Raw genomic sequence first — 16,535 nt, 5'->3', positions numbered from 1 at the left:
TAAGTCGGCATCCTCCAAACCATATGGTGCAGCCAAACGCAATTACACTTTTAATCAATGAGTCATAAACTCTTAACATAGTTTTCTTCCTTACTTGAAATGTTCTCAATTTCCTTAGGATGTATAATCTTTGGGCAACTTTCTTAGAAATTATATTAATATGTTGAGAGAAATTGAGGGAACCATCAATGGTTATTCCTAAATATTTAAAATAGTCAACTATCTCAACATCATCTTTACCGATCGCCACACACTTTAAGTCGTTTTTATTTTTTACACCAAACACCTGTTCTTTCGTTTTTTCAACATTTAATTCAAGCTGATTTTGTTTACACCAATCGGTGAATATATTTATTTGTTTGAAATAATTCTTTTCGGTAACTTTATCTTTTAATAAGCCAAGAATAGCAGTATCATCTGCATATTTCACTATAAAACAATTTTCAAAGGATGGTCTGCAGTCGTTGGTGTATAAGATGTACAGGATTGGGGAACTCACACAGCCTTGGGGACATCCGTTCGACAACGTTCTTTTGTTGGAGATATGTTCACCCAATTTTACACATTGCGGTCTATGGGTCAGAAACTCTTTATACCATTTAATAAGGTAGTTTGGAATATCCATGCTGCACAACTTTTGAAGCAAAATATCTGTGTTCATGGCATTAAAAGCTGACGAAAAGTCGACAAACAGGATTCTGGCGTAATTCGAGGGCGTTTGGTCAAGGTGTTTCGAGATCAAATTTGTGGCGGTTAATAGTGCGTCTTCAACACTGAGATGTTGCTGGTATGCAACATACAAGGTTTATTCTTTGGCAGGTGTCTGAATCTGTTGGAAAAAAAAATTGACGTATTTTTCTAGAGGAGATAACTACAAAATTGCAACGAAAAGCACCATTATGCAACAGTTATTTCCCCTGCCTTGCTCTAATGGGTGGCCCCGCGTGTGATAATAAAAATGTATGAAGTTCACGTCGCTTGGTTCTTTATAGACCACCAGTTGAGTGATTAGTTCTCTCTTATTGCTTTCAGGCAGACTAAGAACGTTTAAGTACATCCACAGTATTATTTCAGCTCTTTCAGGCAGACTAAGAACGTTTAAGTACATCCACAGTTGTTTATGTTGGTACGAGTAACCTGGTGGGCAGAACAGGTGAGTATTTTACTGACACTCTTAGACTCAATGGGGACGAATTGGTCGAAAAGTTTAAGCACTACACTGTGACCCGGAGTGAGGGCGTAATGTTTATTTTTAGCGTTAATTTGTTATGTAAGCACTCGACTGTTTTCCATTTTTATTACTATTATCATTCATGTTATAGGGGGGAAATTACCATACAATGATTAAGTGCGAGACTCTACTCTACGCATACGAGTTAAGGGTAAAAAAAGTTTGATTCAGCGATGGGCAGTCGATAAGTTATGACATTCCTCATATAAGTATGGCACACTCTGGAAAAACACATAATATTTACAATTTTGACCAGAAAACTTATCCTTCGATATCTATCAATTAATATGATCCCTGTCTTGGTAAAAAAAAAAAACAAACAAACAAACAAACAAACAAAAAAAACAACTCTAAAAACCAAAGTGCCAGGATTGAGAGTTTTTGCCAAGACTGGGGTCATTCTAATCAATCGATATCCAAAGGACGAGTTTTCTGGCCAAAATTTTAATTACGTCTTTTTTCAAGAATACGGCAGACATGTCATTTTGGATTCCTTAGATTGGTAGAGTGTTTTGGATACTAGAAGGAGATGCAGGTGGTCCGTTAGACATTATGTAATTGGAGTCAATAGTTAGATGTCACGTCGCCCAGCAACGGCGGCCATCGTGGTTCTAAACAAAGAAAATCTGTACGTTTTATTCTTCATGCTTGCTAGAACTTTTCATATGTCTTGTGATCAGAATGTGTGAAAGTCAAAACATGATTAGATTTATGTTTGTTTTTTTTCTTCTGGATACGCTTTTATGCTCGTCGGAGAAATATTTCATAAGGGCGTCCGCCATTGTTCCGATAGTTTAGAGCCAGTTACTAAGTTAACATGCGTCATTACGAGGGAAGTGACGTTACGACTGTTGAAGCGAATTTTTGGCTTGTCAAAGTGTGCTGGTTCCTCAGTCAGAGTAGAGGCAGTCACTTCTTGTGTTGAAAATAATATAGAAAAATAGATATAACCTTCGAAAATGAACAAAATACCAAACAAGGAACGTTTTAAACCCGAATTGTTCATGTGATTGGTATTTTGTTCTTATTCGATGCTATTCATTAAATTTTAGAGTCCACAGCTTCTTGGGGGCAGCGTGGCTCAGCGGAACGATCTTTGATTCGTACCCGAAAGATACTGAGTTCGAATATCCGCCGAGTTGTCGTTCTGCTTAGTTTGCAGCGCTGCACTGCGTATGACGCCTGAGTTATTCCAGTCTTCCCCTAGAAAACAAATTTCCTTTTTTTGGAATTGATAATGGGAATTGTCTTTCTTTATTTTATTTTTTTGGCAGCTTAGCATAACTTTTATTTTGTTGAAGAGTAATACGTGATCCGTCGCTTAAAATGGTATTTTGTCGGGCTGGTTTGGTTACTGAAAAGTAAATTCATAATAAAAAATTATGAGACATTAGGCTAATTTTAAACGTTTAGTTCATTTCTTAACCAGCTATTTGTCGTACTATTAAAAAGCACGAATTTACAAAATTAGCTCGAAAACGTTAAATTATATCGATCCGATTAAAATTACCATCATCTTGGCAAAAACTCTCAGACCTGGGACTTCGCAAAGTCTGACCAAATTTTTAAATACATGGTTTTCGAGAGTACAGCAGTTAACGGATTAAGTTGACAAAAATGAAACTGTCACATTTCTGGTCATATTGACTTCAACATTGTTATTATTATTATTATTATTATTATTATTATTATTATTATTATTATTATTATTATTATTATTATTATATATTATTATTATTATTATTATTATTATTATTATTATTATTATTATTATTTATTATTATTATTATTATTATTATTATTATTATTATTATTATTTATTATTATTATTGCTATTATTATTATTATTATTATTATTATTATTATTATTATTATTATTATTATTATTATTATTATTATTATTATTATTATTATTATTATTATTATTATTTTTATTAATATTATTATTTTTAATTTATTTTTTTTGTTGTTGTTTTTTTTTTTTTTTTTTTTTTTTGGGGGGGGGGGGGTTGCATCGTTTTTACAGCGGAGTAATAACTTCACGAAGTCCCAGGTTTTGAGTGCTTTTGCCAAGATGAGAGAAAATTTAATCGATCGATATATATAGGAAGGGGAGAATCTGAAATACATTTTTTTTGCAGAATATGGCAGCATAGTGAAAAGGTACCTAGAGACATAGAATAGATGGAACAAAATTGACGTCACTCAGCTCTTTGTTGTTTTTAACCAGCCATTTTTATGAGTAGTACTCACCAAATTGTATCAATCAATCAATAAACGTTTAAGGTTACACATAGTTTTGTGAGTTGGTAGGTATTGATCTGACAGGCACAACTGGTGAGTAGTTTACTTAGACCTATACAATCATTAGCTGATCCGGCTGACGGATGTTGTGAGCATCTTAACTAGGCGCATAGCACCAATAGATTGAATATGTGAAGATGAATGGGCTAAAAATAATTTTAAAAACTACTATCATAATTTGAGATAAAATAATCAGGCGGCACAACTGGAGTCCACCAGTGCTAAAAATATAACCATGAACTTCGATATTGATGCTATGTGTGTAGGTAAAATACTCACAACATCCGCTAGTCGGATATAACGTACCGACGCACAAAACTATGTGAAATCTAAAACGTTTATATTCTGCTTGATAGGGTGTAGTGAGAACTGCTCATTAAAATGATTGTCTAAAAGCAATAGCAAAAAACTGAGTGACTTCAATTTCTATCCATGTATAGAGTAAATGATTTTGACATTACTCGTCTTCTTGTGTTATTGTTTTAGACAACAGGTTGGGTGATTATTTCTCACTAAAGTTTTCTCTTACACATTAGAAATGCTTAAGGTTACACATCATTTTTTGAGTTGGTAGGGATTGATCTGACAGGCACAACTGGTGAGTAGTTTACTTAGACCTATACAATCAATAGCTCGAAAACCACTAGCGATCAAAGTGCTTTGCATGTTTCACAAACTACCGACTCCGCTACAGTGCTAGGCTTTTAGTATCTTACTGATGGACTCTTATAGATAAGTTATATTGAAAAATATTTCTTGTTGCAATTTTTTTCAAAGTCTAAAGAATAGATTTTATGACGTGATAAGGTGTATTGAGTATTTTTCTCTTTATAATTAATAATTCATTGACTCCGATTGGCTTTATTAATAATAATTTTTCAAAAACTGTGACGCAGCTACATAGATCTAAATTTTTAGTACATTTTTAGGAGCACATATAGATAGCTGTAATTATTTTTTTAAATTTTAAACGAATGTTACAATTTTTAAAAGTTTAATTAATTAATTATGTCTTGATCTACCGGACTTTAATTGTATCGTTATAAATTTTGCAATAAATTTTGCTATCATTATCATGTTTGTCGTTATCCTTAATTTTAAAAAGTTATCGTCGTCATAAATATCAGCATCATCATTACATGGAACCTCATTACTCATGTAAAACGCTTTGAACCCTTCCGCCTATATTGCGCAATGCAAAAGCTCCTTTTTAAAACTATTAATTTTTGCTACATGTACTTTTTGTAACAAGTCAAACAGTGACTAACTCCGTCAACACCACCAACTCCATCCCTATTTACAAGTGCCTCCACTTGTTGTATCCAAGACGGCAGAAAGTTATAATGCCCTTTATCTGCCTGTTAGTCATAAGTGCTTGATTTTAATCAATCGTATTTTACAAGGGCCGTATTAATTAATTAATCTTTTTTTTCATCGTTACGTTTCCATGTCACTTAATAAGAAGGAGTGTCCTTGCGTTATTATTTAACCTTTTAAATGCGGGATCGGCTTCACTTTGAGAATAAATAACAAGGTGGAATTGAATGTAAGCTTCAATTTAATATACGAAAATAGATAAAATGGACGTTTCGGGTTTTCCCTTTATCAACAAAACAGGATGAATGAAACACTACAGACGAATGAGATAATGTGGTAGTGGCGTTGTTAAGATGAATAAACAAAAACATTGATGCGTAGGAAATAGTATTCTCCTTTGTAAGGAAGCACGAAGTAAAATAAAACAATAGATATTTATAAAAGATGCGCAAATAATTAAGTTAGAATATGAAATTGAAAAATACAGGAGCAGTCAATGGTGTCATTAAAAATCTGAATAGGTATAGATAGATAAAGCAGTGATAAACGAAGTAAAGAAAAAAGCCCAAGAAACATCCATCTCAGAAAATCAACCTGGCTTGACTGGGGATCGATCCTCAGACCTCCAATCTAATACAGCTTATTATTTTAGTATTTTCATCAGGCACGCACAGTCAGTGATATAGATAGAACGAAGATGACGTCAATCAAGTCTTTGTTATTGTTTTTGCCATCCACGTTTATGAGTACTTCTCACTAAACTGTATGAACCAGACTATAAAAATTCATGGTTACACATAGTTTTGTGTGTTGATCCGTTATACTTCCGGATGGCAATGTTATGAGCTGCTTAGCCAAGCGCAAACTATCTATAGATAGAATGCGCTTGGCCAAGGAGTTCACAACATTGCCATCCGGAAGTATAACGGACCAACACACAAACTCTGTGTAACCATGAACATTTATAGTCTGGTTAATACAGTTTAGTGAGAACAACTCACAAACGCGGATGGCAAAAAAATAACAAAGGCCTGAGTGACGTCATCTGCATACTATCTATAGGGAATGAGATTAGCGGAAGTGTAGCGTCCCTTAATTGGACGTCACCGATGGAGAAGTTATTTGTAAACAAACCAACTACAAGCCAAGCGCTCCAAATTAAAAAAAAATATTATTCATATTTCTGTACAAAAATGCATATCATAATCAACGTTATGCAGTTTTGTAGAGAAATATGAATAATAAATGTTGTATTTCGAGCGCTTGGCTGTAGTTGGTTTGTTTACAAATAACTTCTCCACCGGTGACGTCCAATCAAAGGACGCTTTCTTCCGCTAATCTCATTCTCTAGTATCGGTACAGCTTAGGCTGTAGATGAATTCTCTCCTTACCGACCATATTCATGATTTTTCCAGAAATGTTACACCTACCCATCACAGAACTTGACTTTTTACACTCATATTCATTAGAAACACGTACATACTTGATATGCATTATTTTATTTTTTTGCAGCATAACAAGCTTTATAAAAGAAATATTTTTCATAAAATGTAATGTACAAAATAAATCTGATTAAGAAACATGTTCATTGTATCGTAACAAATGTGACGATTTTTCTGTTGTTGGTAAGGAGAGGGAAAAGCATATGTCTGGTATATGGTATATTTTAAGTCACGCCATTAAAGAGTTAATATGAGAGAGCCAGGCATGAGGCATAACAGGTGTTTATACACAAATTATGAGCATATATATGTAAACTTGTTTAGAAATTAAACCGTATCGTCGCCTCCTTAATGAAAAGTTGAAATAGAATAGGTTGCTCCTATAATGTTCTTTTGTGAGATTATAACTAAAATATTTCGGCGCTTATCAGAGTAAGCCAAAGTAGTATTGAGGATTTCTCATGTCCCTAATGCAGGTAAAATTTAAGGTGACTTGCATTAATGTCCATTAAACGTTTTTAGATGTCTCATTTTTATAGATAAATTGAAGATCATATTTTTTTTTAATGTGTGGTGGTAAAGTTCTTGCAAACCATAAATTTCCCGTTAATATATAGATAGTGACCTTGCTATTATTTGCATGGGGGAAAATTACGCCAAAGAGTAGTGTTAAAATACTATTTTATGTTTACCCCTTTATGTCCATATATATATATATATATATATATATATATATATATATATATATATATATATATATATATATATATATGGGTTATTTAGCATACATCTTCTAGTTATGCTTTGCATTTAAACTTATTTATAGCTCTTTTAAGTAACTTCCAAAAGTCAAAATTTGCCAGATTTTGTTGCTCGTTCAGCAAGAAAAAGAAAAGACACTTTCCTATCTTTGAACACTTTTGAAGATTTATTAAATGTGTAACCCAGTAGTCTGCTATTCAATAATTTATAATCATAATATTTTGTTTAACAAAAGAAATGGTTGTAATGATTGAATATTTAAAGAAATTACACATCTATGATATGTATGGCGATACCTAAAGATAAAGCAATAATTGTGTTTGAGAGAAGTTCTTATGTGTTTTCAAACTTCAAAATACTATTCCTATTACAGCTTTATAAAGTTGATGCAGATTTTTTTTACCTTAAATCTTACCATTGCTTTTAGTATTATTTAAAAATTGATTGTTATTGAGTGTTTTGAACATTATAATCTAAATATAGATGGAACGAAATTGACGTCATTCAGCTCTTAGCTATTCTTTTTAGCCAGTTATGTTTATGCGTAGTTCTCACAAAATTCTATCAATCAGACTATAAACATTCAAGTTTTGTGTGTTGATAAATTTTCCGACTGGCAGATGATATGAGTATTTTGGCTAAATGCATAGTATCAATATTATTGCTTAGAAAAAGTCATTCAAACAGACCATACGCTCTTTGTGAGAATGGAATTTTCTCAAACTGGAACAAAACAGGATGTATACAAATGAAAAATCGTTTTTTAACATTTAGTTCTAAATTCAACTTTCAATCCCCGTTTTATGCGGACACAAACACAATACCGTATGCACTATTTATGTCACATATTTCCAATTTACAGCTAAAAAATAGGTCAGTAAATGCCCAGCAATCGGAAATCATGAGAGTGCTTGTAAACTTAATTTAACGTGCTTTGTATGGTAACTAATTTTTTAGAGGACATTCATGATGTATTAATCATCTTCATTGTATTGAGATCTTGAAAACTCCATAGAGAACTCACTCCACAACACAATGTATCGGACCGGTAACAGTCGGTTAAAAAACTATCCATTTTTGTTTTGGCGGAGCCCATCAGTGTTTAGCTAGCTGAGTGAGTTAGATCTTGTGGAATATGCTTTATGATTGGTTTTATTCTTATTTAAAGAGTAACGATACCTACATACTACACACTGTCTTCGTAACGTTACAAAAACTGGGATAAAGTTTGTCAAACAAAAAATAGCAGTCCTTCAGAGCCATAAGGCCCGTAGAGTCAGAGTTTATCTCAGTTTCTATAGTGTGAAACGGATGATAGCAATTGCTTGCTTCCCCTTGGATAGGACGATAGTACATCGCAAAGTACTTTCAGTCAGATCTAATAGATTCAGCAACCCATCTCTGCTGGGTGAACTTGAGAGGAGGGGGAGGGGTCAGATAAAAAATCTCGACTTCATCCGGGATCGATCTCGGTCCCTTTGTGTGTAAAGCGAGTGCTTAACCAACTAAACTATCGGGGCCTTCTAAATGTGTCATATTCGTTAGAAAAATTACTTTTTAAAAAGATAATGACATTAAAGATATTCATAGCTAAAAGTCATGACTAAGTGATGAATGTGCATTTTGTATCTTTTTTTCAGATTTAACCAGACACTCTATGACCTCATTTATAAAGGAATAGTATTTAATCTTATAGAATTACATTATAACAATCGTCCTACAATACAATCTATGATGTAGCTCAATCTCAAAGGAAATGTACCATCTTCAACATTGAAAGACCGACGCTTCTTAAGCCAACATGATTATTTGAGGTGAACATTGCACACGTATAACACAAAATACCACGGAAAAATTTGAGGGGACTGAATTGATACAACAACATTAAACAATCTTAAGAAAAAAACAACAATTAAAAAGATTTAAAATGGGGATACATCGCAAAGAGGATAATAATATATATAACGGAAGAAAAGAAATTTCTTATTCGGAGCCTCTTCCGTCCAGCAGGTTTCAAAAGTTGATAAACAATGCAGATTACCCGACGAATATCTCTCGAGATATGAATAAGCACCAACTGACTAAAGCTTATAACAAGAATCAGGATCTCCTTAGGTATATTAAAGAGATTGAGGAAATGGAAAACCCGTACTCTTTCTCTTTACCACTTTTGAGAACAAAAACAGACAGTGATTTCAAGGCAAATTGTGAGTTTTCTAAATACTCTCCACAAACAATTTCCAAAAATAATTTTTATCAGACATGTTTTGTGAGGAATGATTCAAATGAAACCTCGATTACAGATAATCAAATAACGTTACCATGTTATAAAAACTATACATTAGAATACCCATTAAATATTGGTACAGACAGTTGCAGTTCGTTTGTACAGAGACCTATTAATTTTCAAGACAGTCCAACACTTCAACCACCAAAAAGGAAGTTCATCCAGTGTCTGCCAGAGTCAGTGTTGAATGGCAGCAAAAGGGGACTTTCAATCGACACCTCCTCAGTGTTGAGTTCTGAAACAGATTCAGACTTTACATTCTATCCCTGCTCCCGTCAGTTTCAAGAATCTATTTGTTTAGAACGACAATCTGACATTTCACAGACAATCTGTGCGCTTCCATCACAACTAGAAGATCCGGACTCACCATTTCCACCGTATAGGAACTGTAATATGGGAAATAGTCTGGAGGATTTCAGTAGACAATTCTATTTGGAAGATGACGCACTGAGTGATGACGTTTTTGTCGACGATTTTCCATTTTCAAGAAGCAATGAAGTTGAATCTTATGAAAGAAATCGCATTCAAAGCTGTTACAGACACAAAAGTTCCCCATTTGACACAAGTTTGACTTATCAATTTGATAATATGACAATATTGGACATACCAAATAATTATAGTCAAAATGATAACATAAATATGGATAGTTTGCAACTGAATGAAACGCCCTCTCGAAGTGTAGCACTCCAGAGACGCGAGGAGCGTTTACATTCTTTAACCCTTGTTATAACAGGTTGCGAAAGAAAAGGAACAGAATCTAGCTCTATATTGAACATCAATGACGGTGGTATTCAAATCAACAATGAACCAGCACAAAATCTAAATTCTCCACAAAAGAAGAAAATATCAGAATCTGAGCTCGAGGATTTTGATTTATCTGAATACAATCTGAACTTAGCGAATGCTTTCGACAGCCTTCGAAGAAACAGTATGCAGACAAAATCTCGAAGAGTCTGGAAAGAAAGAAGAACAAAAATGAGACGATCGACCTTGTTTAATGTAAAAACAACGGCTGCTTTATCTGATGGAATGATGGGGGATGGAAATACACGTCACAGTCCTAAAAGTTCTGTATCGTTGTCAAGTGAAAACGACAATAAGCTGAAATACGACTCCTCAAATACTAATCAAGTAAACAATAATAAAGTAAACGATAAAAAACCTCTCCGTGGCATCTTGAAAAACAAGAATGCTGTATATCCAATTATTTCGGCCTGTTTTTCAACAAAAGTCCCTGATATAGAGTCTGGTGATGGAATTCATGACACAGAATGTCAGGATGGTATTTATGAGTCAAGTTGTCAAAAAGGCTTTTATGATTATACTGACAAGGATATTAAATCGCCAAAAATTCGAAACAATAATAAGTATTGTTCCGCAACTAAAGTATACAATGAACGTCAAAGCGTCAGTACACAGCCAAAGCCATGGTGCAATGATGGTGATAATGAAAGTTATGGAAATAATCAAACATGTTACACGGGATATTCCTTGGACTCAAGAGGAGGCGTCTCCAACAGGAGAAAGTTGCAACGTTCTTCCAGGGTCTTGTCAAGTCCGCCTTTGAGAAGAAAAGTGAATGAACCGATAAAGAAACATTCACCCACGTTTGTGTCTGTAGGGGTGCAAGTAAATCTATTGGGTTAGGTTTAAGTGGTGAAGCAATCGACCAGTTCAACGTATGGGTGGAGTTTTGTTCAATATACGCCTGCCTTTTTCTGGGGGTAACAGACATCTGGTTTGCACACGTTGCCAGTGCCAGCGGTATAAATGATTAGCCTGTGGTGACGTATACCTATTTGCAGTTCTGACATCCGAATGCAATTATGGGCCTAGTTTAACATGTAATTTTTGATGGGCAGTATTTTGCGTCGTTTTTTGAGATTTCCATTACAACAATGAGCCCATATTAATTTTGGTTATCAGACTTGCAAATAAGTGCACCTCGGTCTGTGGAAATTTATTAGGGGCGAAATAATAAATTGTGACCCATCCGCTGAAATTGGTGTTATGTTGAGGAGGATTAGATGCATTGTGAGACAAAACTAGTAGGGTCTTTTGTTATCTCAATGGACTTGAGTGCATTTGTACGCAAATGGTGATTGAAAATTCAGGGTGGGGATCGAGAACACAATTGCAAAAGAGTTGAAGGTACCAAGCACCTATTTTAAAGGAGATGATATTTTCCCTTGACAATCATTTTGTTCTTAGATTAATATTATTGTGGGGTGACTGTGTCATATATTGACATTTATTAATAGAAGTCACTAAATAATATAAGACTTAGGATGAATTTATATGCCTTATTCGGGATGGTAAATACAGTTTCTTTATGAACGAAAATATAAAAGTTAATAATTCTGGTCATTTATATTTAAATTTTACTTAAGGTGCGGTTATGAAATCTAGTGGAATGACACTCGCTTTCAGATCAGAAGGTCCTGGGTTCATGCCTCGTTGGGCGCATAGTTACGTCCTTGGAGAAAGGCTCTTTGCTCATATTCTCTCACCGTACTCGGGTGTAAAATGAGTACCTGACCTTTAACAGCGTTGTGTCTGTCTGAAAAGAAATTGTAATATCGCCTAACAGGCGCCTTGTCTTGTTCTACATGTTGTGTTGTTGTTGGTCAGGGGCCCTTTGTAAAGCTCTTTGAGCACGTTTAGTGGATATTACGCTATAGTATATAAAAGCCCAAGATTTTAAGGCATCTCTTAAGGCAACCTGAGATCATACCGGCTCGTGATGGTGGTGAGTCGCAAGAACAGAATTCAATCTTAACAGCCCTGAAGACATTAACCAGTGAACTCTAGTACACTGGAAAGATACGTCCAGTGTTTGAGCGTTTTTGCCAAGATGAGGGTCATTTAAATCAATCGATATTTGAAGGACGAGTTTTCTGGCGAATTTTAATAAAATGCGTCTTCTCAGGGTACAGCAGTTAATTGTTTAAATAAGCATTCAACTGCACGTGTTTTTGACCTACTTTCATTATATATTGTGACCGACCAGCAGGCTGATTAAATCAGATATTGTAGTCATTTTGAAATATCTGTCATTTTGATTGGGAATGATATTTACAAGAAAAAAGGGTCGCTTGATCGACCACTCAAGGATTGCGTCTTGATACATGCTCAAAATAAATGTCCAAGTTTAACGTGTATTTATCAACCCGTGTAGAATCAATATATTCCGTCAAGATTATACTAGTAATTTAAAAAATAATAATTGAGCTTTATATAGCGCAATATCCACTAAATGTGCTTAAAGCGCTTTACAAGGGGTCCCTGGTCAACAGCAATATTTAACATGTAGGACGGGACATGACACTTGTTAGGCGAAATTACAATTTTTCGGACAAAGACAACGCTGTGAACGGCCAGTACTCATTTTACACCTGAGTACGGTGAGAGAATGTGAGTAAAGAGCCTTTTCCAAGGACTCAACTATGCGCCAAGCGCGAGGCTCGAACCCAGGACCTTCCGATCCGAAAGCGAGTGTCATACCACTAGACCACATACCCGCAGTACCGATATATATCTGACCTCTTCTGTTACTTATCAATCCAATCTGAGCAAAATCGCTTTGCTACTAACTAGAGGTCCATCCAATAAATTACAAGCAATTATTTCTTATCGAGTATAAAAAAGTAAAGAAAGCTAGATGACCTCACTATCAAGAATCCTTGACAATGAATAAGGGCTTGGTAGGTTTAAATCGAATCTCCCTTAATTCTCTTTCGATTTTCCCATGACCTGTTTCATAGTCAATGCTTTTTTATGGTTGCATTTTCTCCAGCCGCGACACAATCCAGTAATGTGAAATACACGATAATAATATTATTACCCAGCTTTAAAAGTGTGCTTTTATGTTGCATGATATCCACTAAATTTGCTCAAAACGCCTGCCAAGTGTGTGTTCTAAATTAAAAAAACAACACTGATCATACTGGTTGAGACATTACTTATGTTTGGCGTTAATCCATTTTACTTCGATATAGACAACACTGTTACGGTCTAGGTACTCATTTACACTTTAGTATGAGGAAAGAATATTAGTGAAGAGCCTATCTTTTAAGGAGTCAACCTTGCCCTGCTACAAAAGGACTCGAACCATAGGCCTACAAGTCAGAAGAAGAATGTCATACAATAAGACCACAAAACCGCCTAGACAACAGTGAAACTCAACATGGAGGACATGGAGATATAACGCGTGTAAGGCGGAATTACAGTGAAAGGGGGGGGGGGGGGGGGGGGGGTCGCCAGAATTAATGCTGTAACGACCAGGTACTAATTATAGACCTGAGTTCGATGAGGGAATGTGAATAAGGAGTCTCTTCCAAGGACTCAACATTACACGCTTATGTAGACAACAACGGACTAGGTCAAGCAGTGTCATAGAGAGACACTAAGCCAATCATTAATATCCCTGTCTAACATTCTTGAAAAAACCTGAGTTGTAAGCGCATACACTAGCGTAGCTACATGTCTAATAGTCAAGCAAAACTTAACATGTAAGACGAGACATTACCAAGCACTCAACCATGCACCACTCACAGAGGACTTTTCTGGTTCTACAGGTTAAGTGTGTTGCTATTGGCTAGGGAATCTTTGTAAAACAAGTCGAACACCTTACGTGGATATCGCGCTATATAAAAGCTCAAGTTAGTTAAAAATTGCTACGTTGAATAAGGCCATTTAAAATTTCAATCATATTCATGTGATTTTATTACCTTTACAAAACATTTTAAAAACCAACATTTAGCAACAATATTTTATATCAGATCAAACAATTTACTGAAAGGTAATTTTTAAATAAAAATCAATAAAATTTACAAAATTTCAGATTTTTATTTCTTTCTTAGTTTCTTATGTCAATATATTTTTTCCTTCTTCGTGTTATATCGTATGATGCGGTTGCCAAGACATTAAAATTTAAGCTTGACCTTTTATATAGCCCAATATCCACTAAACGTGCTCAAGCGCTTTACAAAGGGTCCCTGACCAACAGCAACACGTAACAAGTAGAACGAGACATGACGCCTGTTAGGCGATATTACAATTTTTTCTGACAAAAACAACGCTGTTAACGGCCAGGTACTCATTTTACACCTGAGTACGGTGAGAGAATGTGAATAAAGAGCCTTTTCCTATGACTCAACTATGCGCCGAGCGAGGCTCGAACCCAGGATCATCCGATCCGAAAGCGAGTGTCATACCACAAGACCACATAGCCGCACATTCCGTGTAAAACATATAAATATCGCGGATGTTCCATGTTCCTGAGTTTTTGCCGAGATGATGGTCATTTTTATTGATCGATATTTAAAGTACGATTTTCTGACCAGATTTTTAATTACCTGTCTTTCCAGAGTACGACAGTTAAATGATTAAAGCTTTGTTTCTGTTTTTAGATGTTTTACAGCACTTGCAGCGTGACTCAGCGGGCGGAACGATCTTTGCTTCGTACCCTAAAGGTACCTAGTTCGACTACCCTCTTCGTTGTGTCGCCTTCAGCAAGTCATCTCGCCCTAGCATCACTTTGCGGCGCTGCACTGCGGCTGACGCCTGGGTTATTCCAGTCTTTCCTTGGAATAGACCCTAAAGACAAATTTCACATTGACAACAAGGGAGAGGATAAGGGAAGCGTTGTAGATCAGAAGTTCAAATGACCAAAGAAAAGGTACGATGAAGGGTCATTTAAATCAATCGATATTTGAAGGACGATTCCATGAGCAATACTCTTCAACAGTTGTAACGTCACTTCCTTCCTAATGACGCATGGTAACTTAGTAACACTAGCTCTAAACTATCGGAACAATGGCGGACGCCCGTATGAAATATTTCTCCGGCGAGTATAAAGCGTATCCAGAAGAAAAAAAAACACATACATTTGATCATATTTTGACTTTTACACATTCTGATCACAAGACATATGAAAAGTTCTAACCAGCATGAAAAATAAAAAGTACAGATTTTCTTTGTTTAGAACCAAGATGGCCGCCGTTGCCAGGCGGCGTGACATCAGACTATTGAATCGTATTCACCTATGTGCCTATTTGTATAGATAGAATGCGCTTGGCCAAGGAGTTCACAACATTGCCATCCGGAAGTATAACGGACCAACACACAAACTCTATGTAACCATGAACTCTTATAGTCTGATTAATACAGTTTAGTGAGAACAACTCACAAACACGGATGGCAAAAGCAATAAAGACCAGAGTGACGTCATCTTCGTTCTATCTATACTACTAAAAGTCCCATCCAAGCACAAACAAAGGATCCCGCATTGAAGGTTACACTCAATTGTATTTAGCGTACAATAATTTCAAATGTAATAATTATTAAAATACTATCTAGAACACAAAATACAAGGGGAAAGTTTCATCTCTTTACAAAAGGAACAATCCATTTAACATCCTCTCTCTCTCTCTCTCTCTCTCTCTCTCTCTCTCTCTCTCTCTCTCTCTCTCTCTTTCCCTCTCTCTCTCTCTCTCTCTTTCTCTTTCCCCCCTCCTCTCTTCTTCTCTCTCCCCTCTCTCCTCTCTCTCTCTCTCTCTCTCTCTCTCTCTCTCTCTCTCTGCTGAGCATCCCTGTCAGGATGAGGAAAAACCCCAACAAGAAATTTCAATCCTGAATGAATAAAAGACGAGACAACACGGAAATAGAATAGGGGACAACGTGGCTCAGAGGTACGGTCTTTGCTTCGCACCCGAAAGGTACCGAGTTCGATCACCCGCCGCTGCTCTGTGTGGCCTTGAGCAAGTCTCCTCGCCCTAGATCAATTTGCGGCCCTGGGTTATTCCAGTCTTCCATTGGAATAGACCATAGAGACAAATTTCCCCTATGGGATGAATAAAGGGAATTGTATTATTTTATTTTATTATTTCTTTTATTATAATTGTATAAAAGACATTATAACATAGGTGACCTCTATGCCCACTATGGGAGTTAAAAGACCCCACACATTTAAGTTATAAGAAGTTACGATCGACCCCTATAATTGGTTGTTAGAAAAATATTTAAAATGATATCAAGCAAAGTGATATATAAATAAAGCAATGATTGAGTAACACTAACAAGTAGTAAAAGCTTTATTTAAACTATTTACACAGAGTCATCTTGTATTACTTTATCTAATTTAGAATCACATTTTCATGAAATAACCAAAGGAAAAATAGATAAAATAATT

At 35.4% G+C, this 16,535-nt stretch overlaps 1 protein-coding gene across 1 annotated transcript; it reads left to right on the top strand.

Annotated features, from left to right (window-relative positions):
• Positions 1 to 6,628: 6,628 nt before the first annotated feature.
• LOC144978281 (uncharacterized) lies at positions 6,629 to 14,180 on the top strand. Its single transcript, XM_078924127.1, has 3 exons — positions 6,629 to 6,770; positions 8,697 to 13,732; positions 13,837 to 14,180. The coding sequence occupies exon 2, from the start codon at positions 8,984 to 8,986 to the stop codon at positions 10,988 to 10,990; it is 2,007 nt and encodes a 668-aa protein (XP_078780253.1). The 5' UTR covers positions 6,629 to 6,770; positions 8,697 to 8,983; the 3' UTR covers positions 10,991 to 13,732; positions 13,837 to 14,180.
• The last annotated feature ends 2,355 nt before the right edge of the window (positions 14,181 to 16,535 follow it).

The sequence above is a fragment of the Berghia stephanieae genome, chromosome 8 (genome assembly GCF_034508935.2).
Source record: "Berghia stephanieae isolate SIO BIC M18660-M18661 chromosome 8, UCSD_Bste_1.3, whole genome shotgun sequence".
Taxonomy (NCBI): domain Eukaryota; kingdom Metazoa; phylum Mollusca; class Gastropoda; order Nudibranchia; family Aeolidiidae; genus Berghia; species Berghia stephanieae.
Note: the sequence above shows the minus strand (reverse complement) of the source record. Positions and strands in the feature narration are given on the sequence as shown.

Excerpts from the sequence above, each read along its gene's own strand:
- LOC144978281 (XM_078924127.1), top strand. The coding sequence starts at position 8,984 with ATGGGGATACATCGCAAAGAGGATAATAATATATATAACGGAAGAAAA.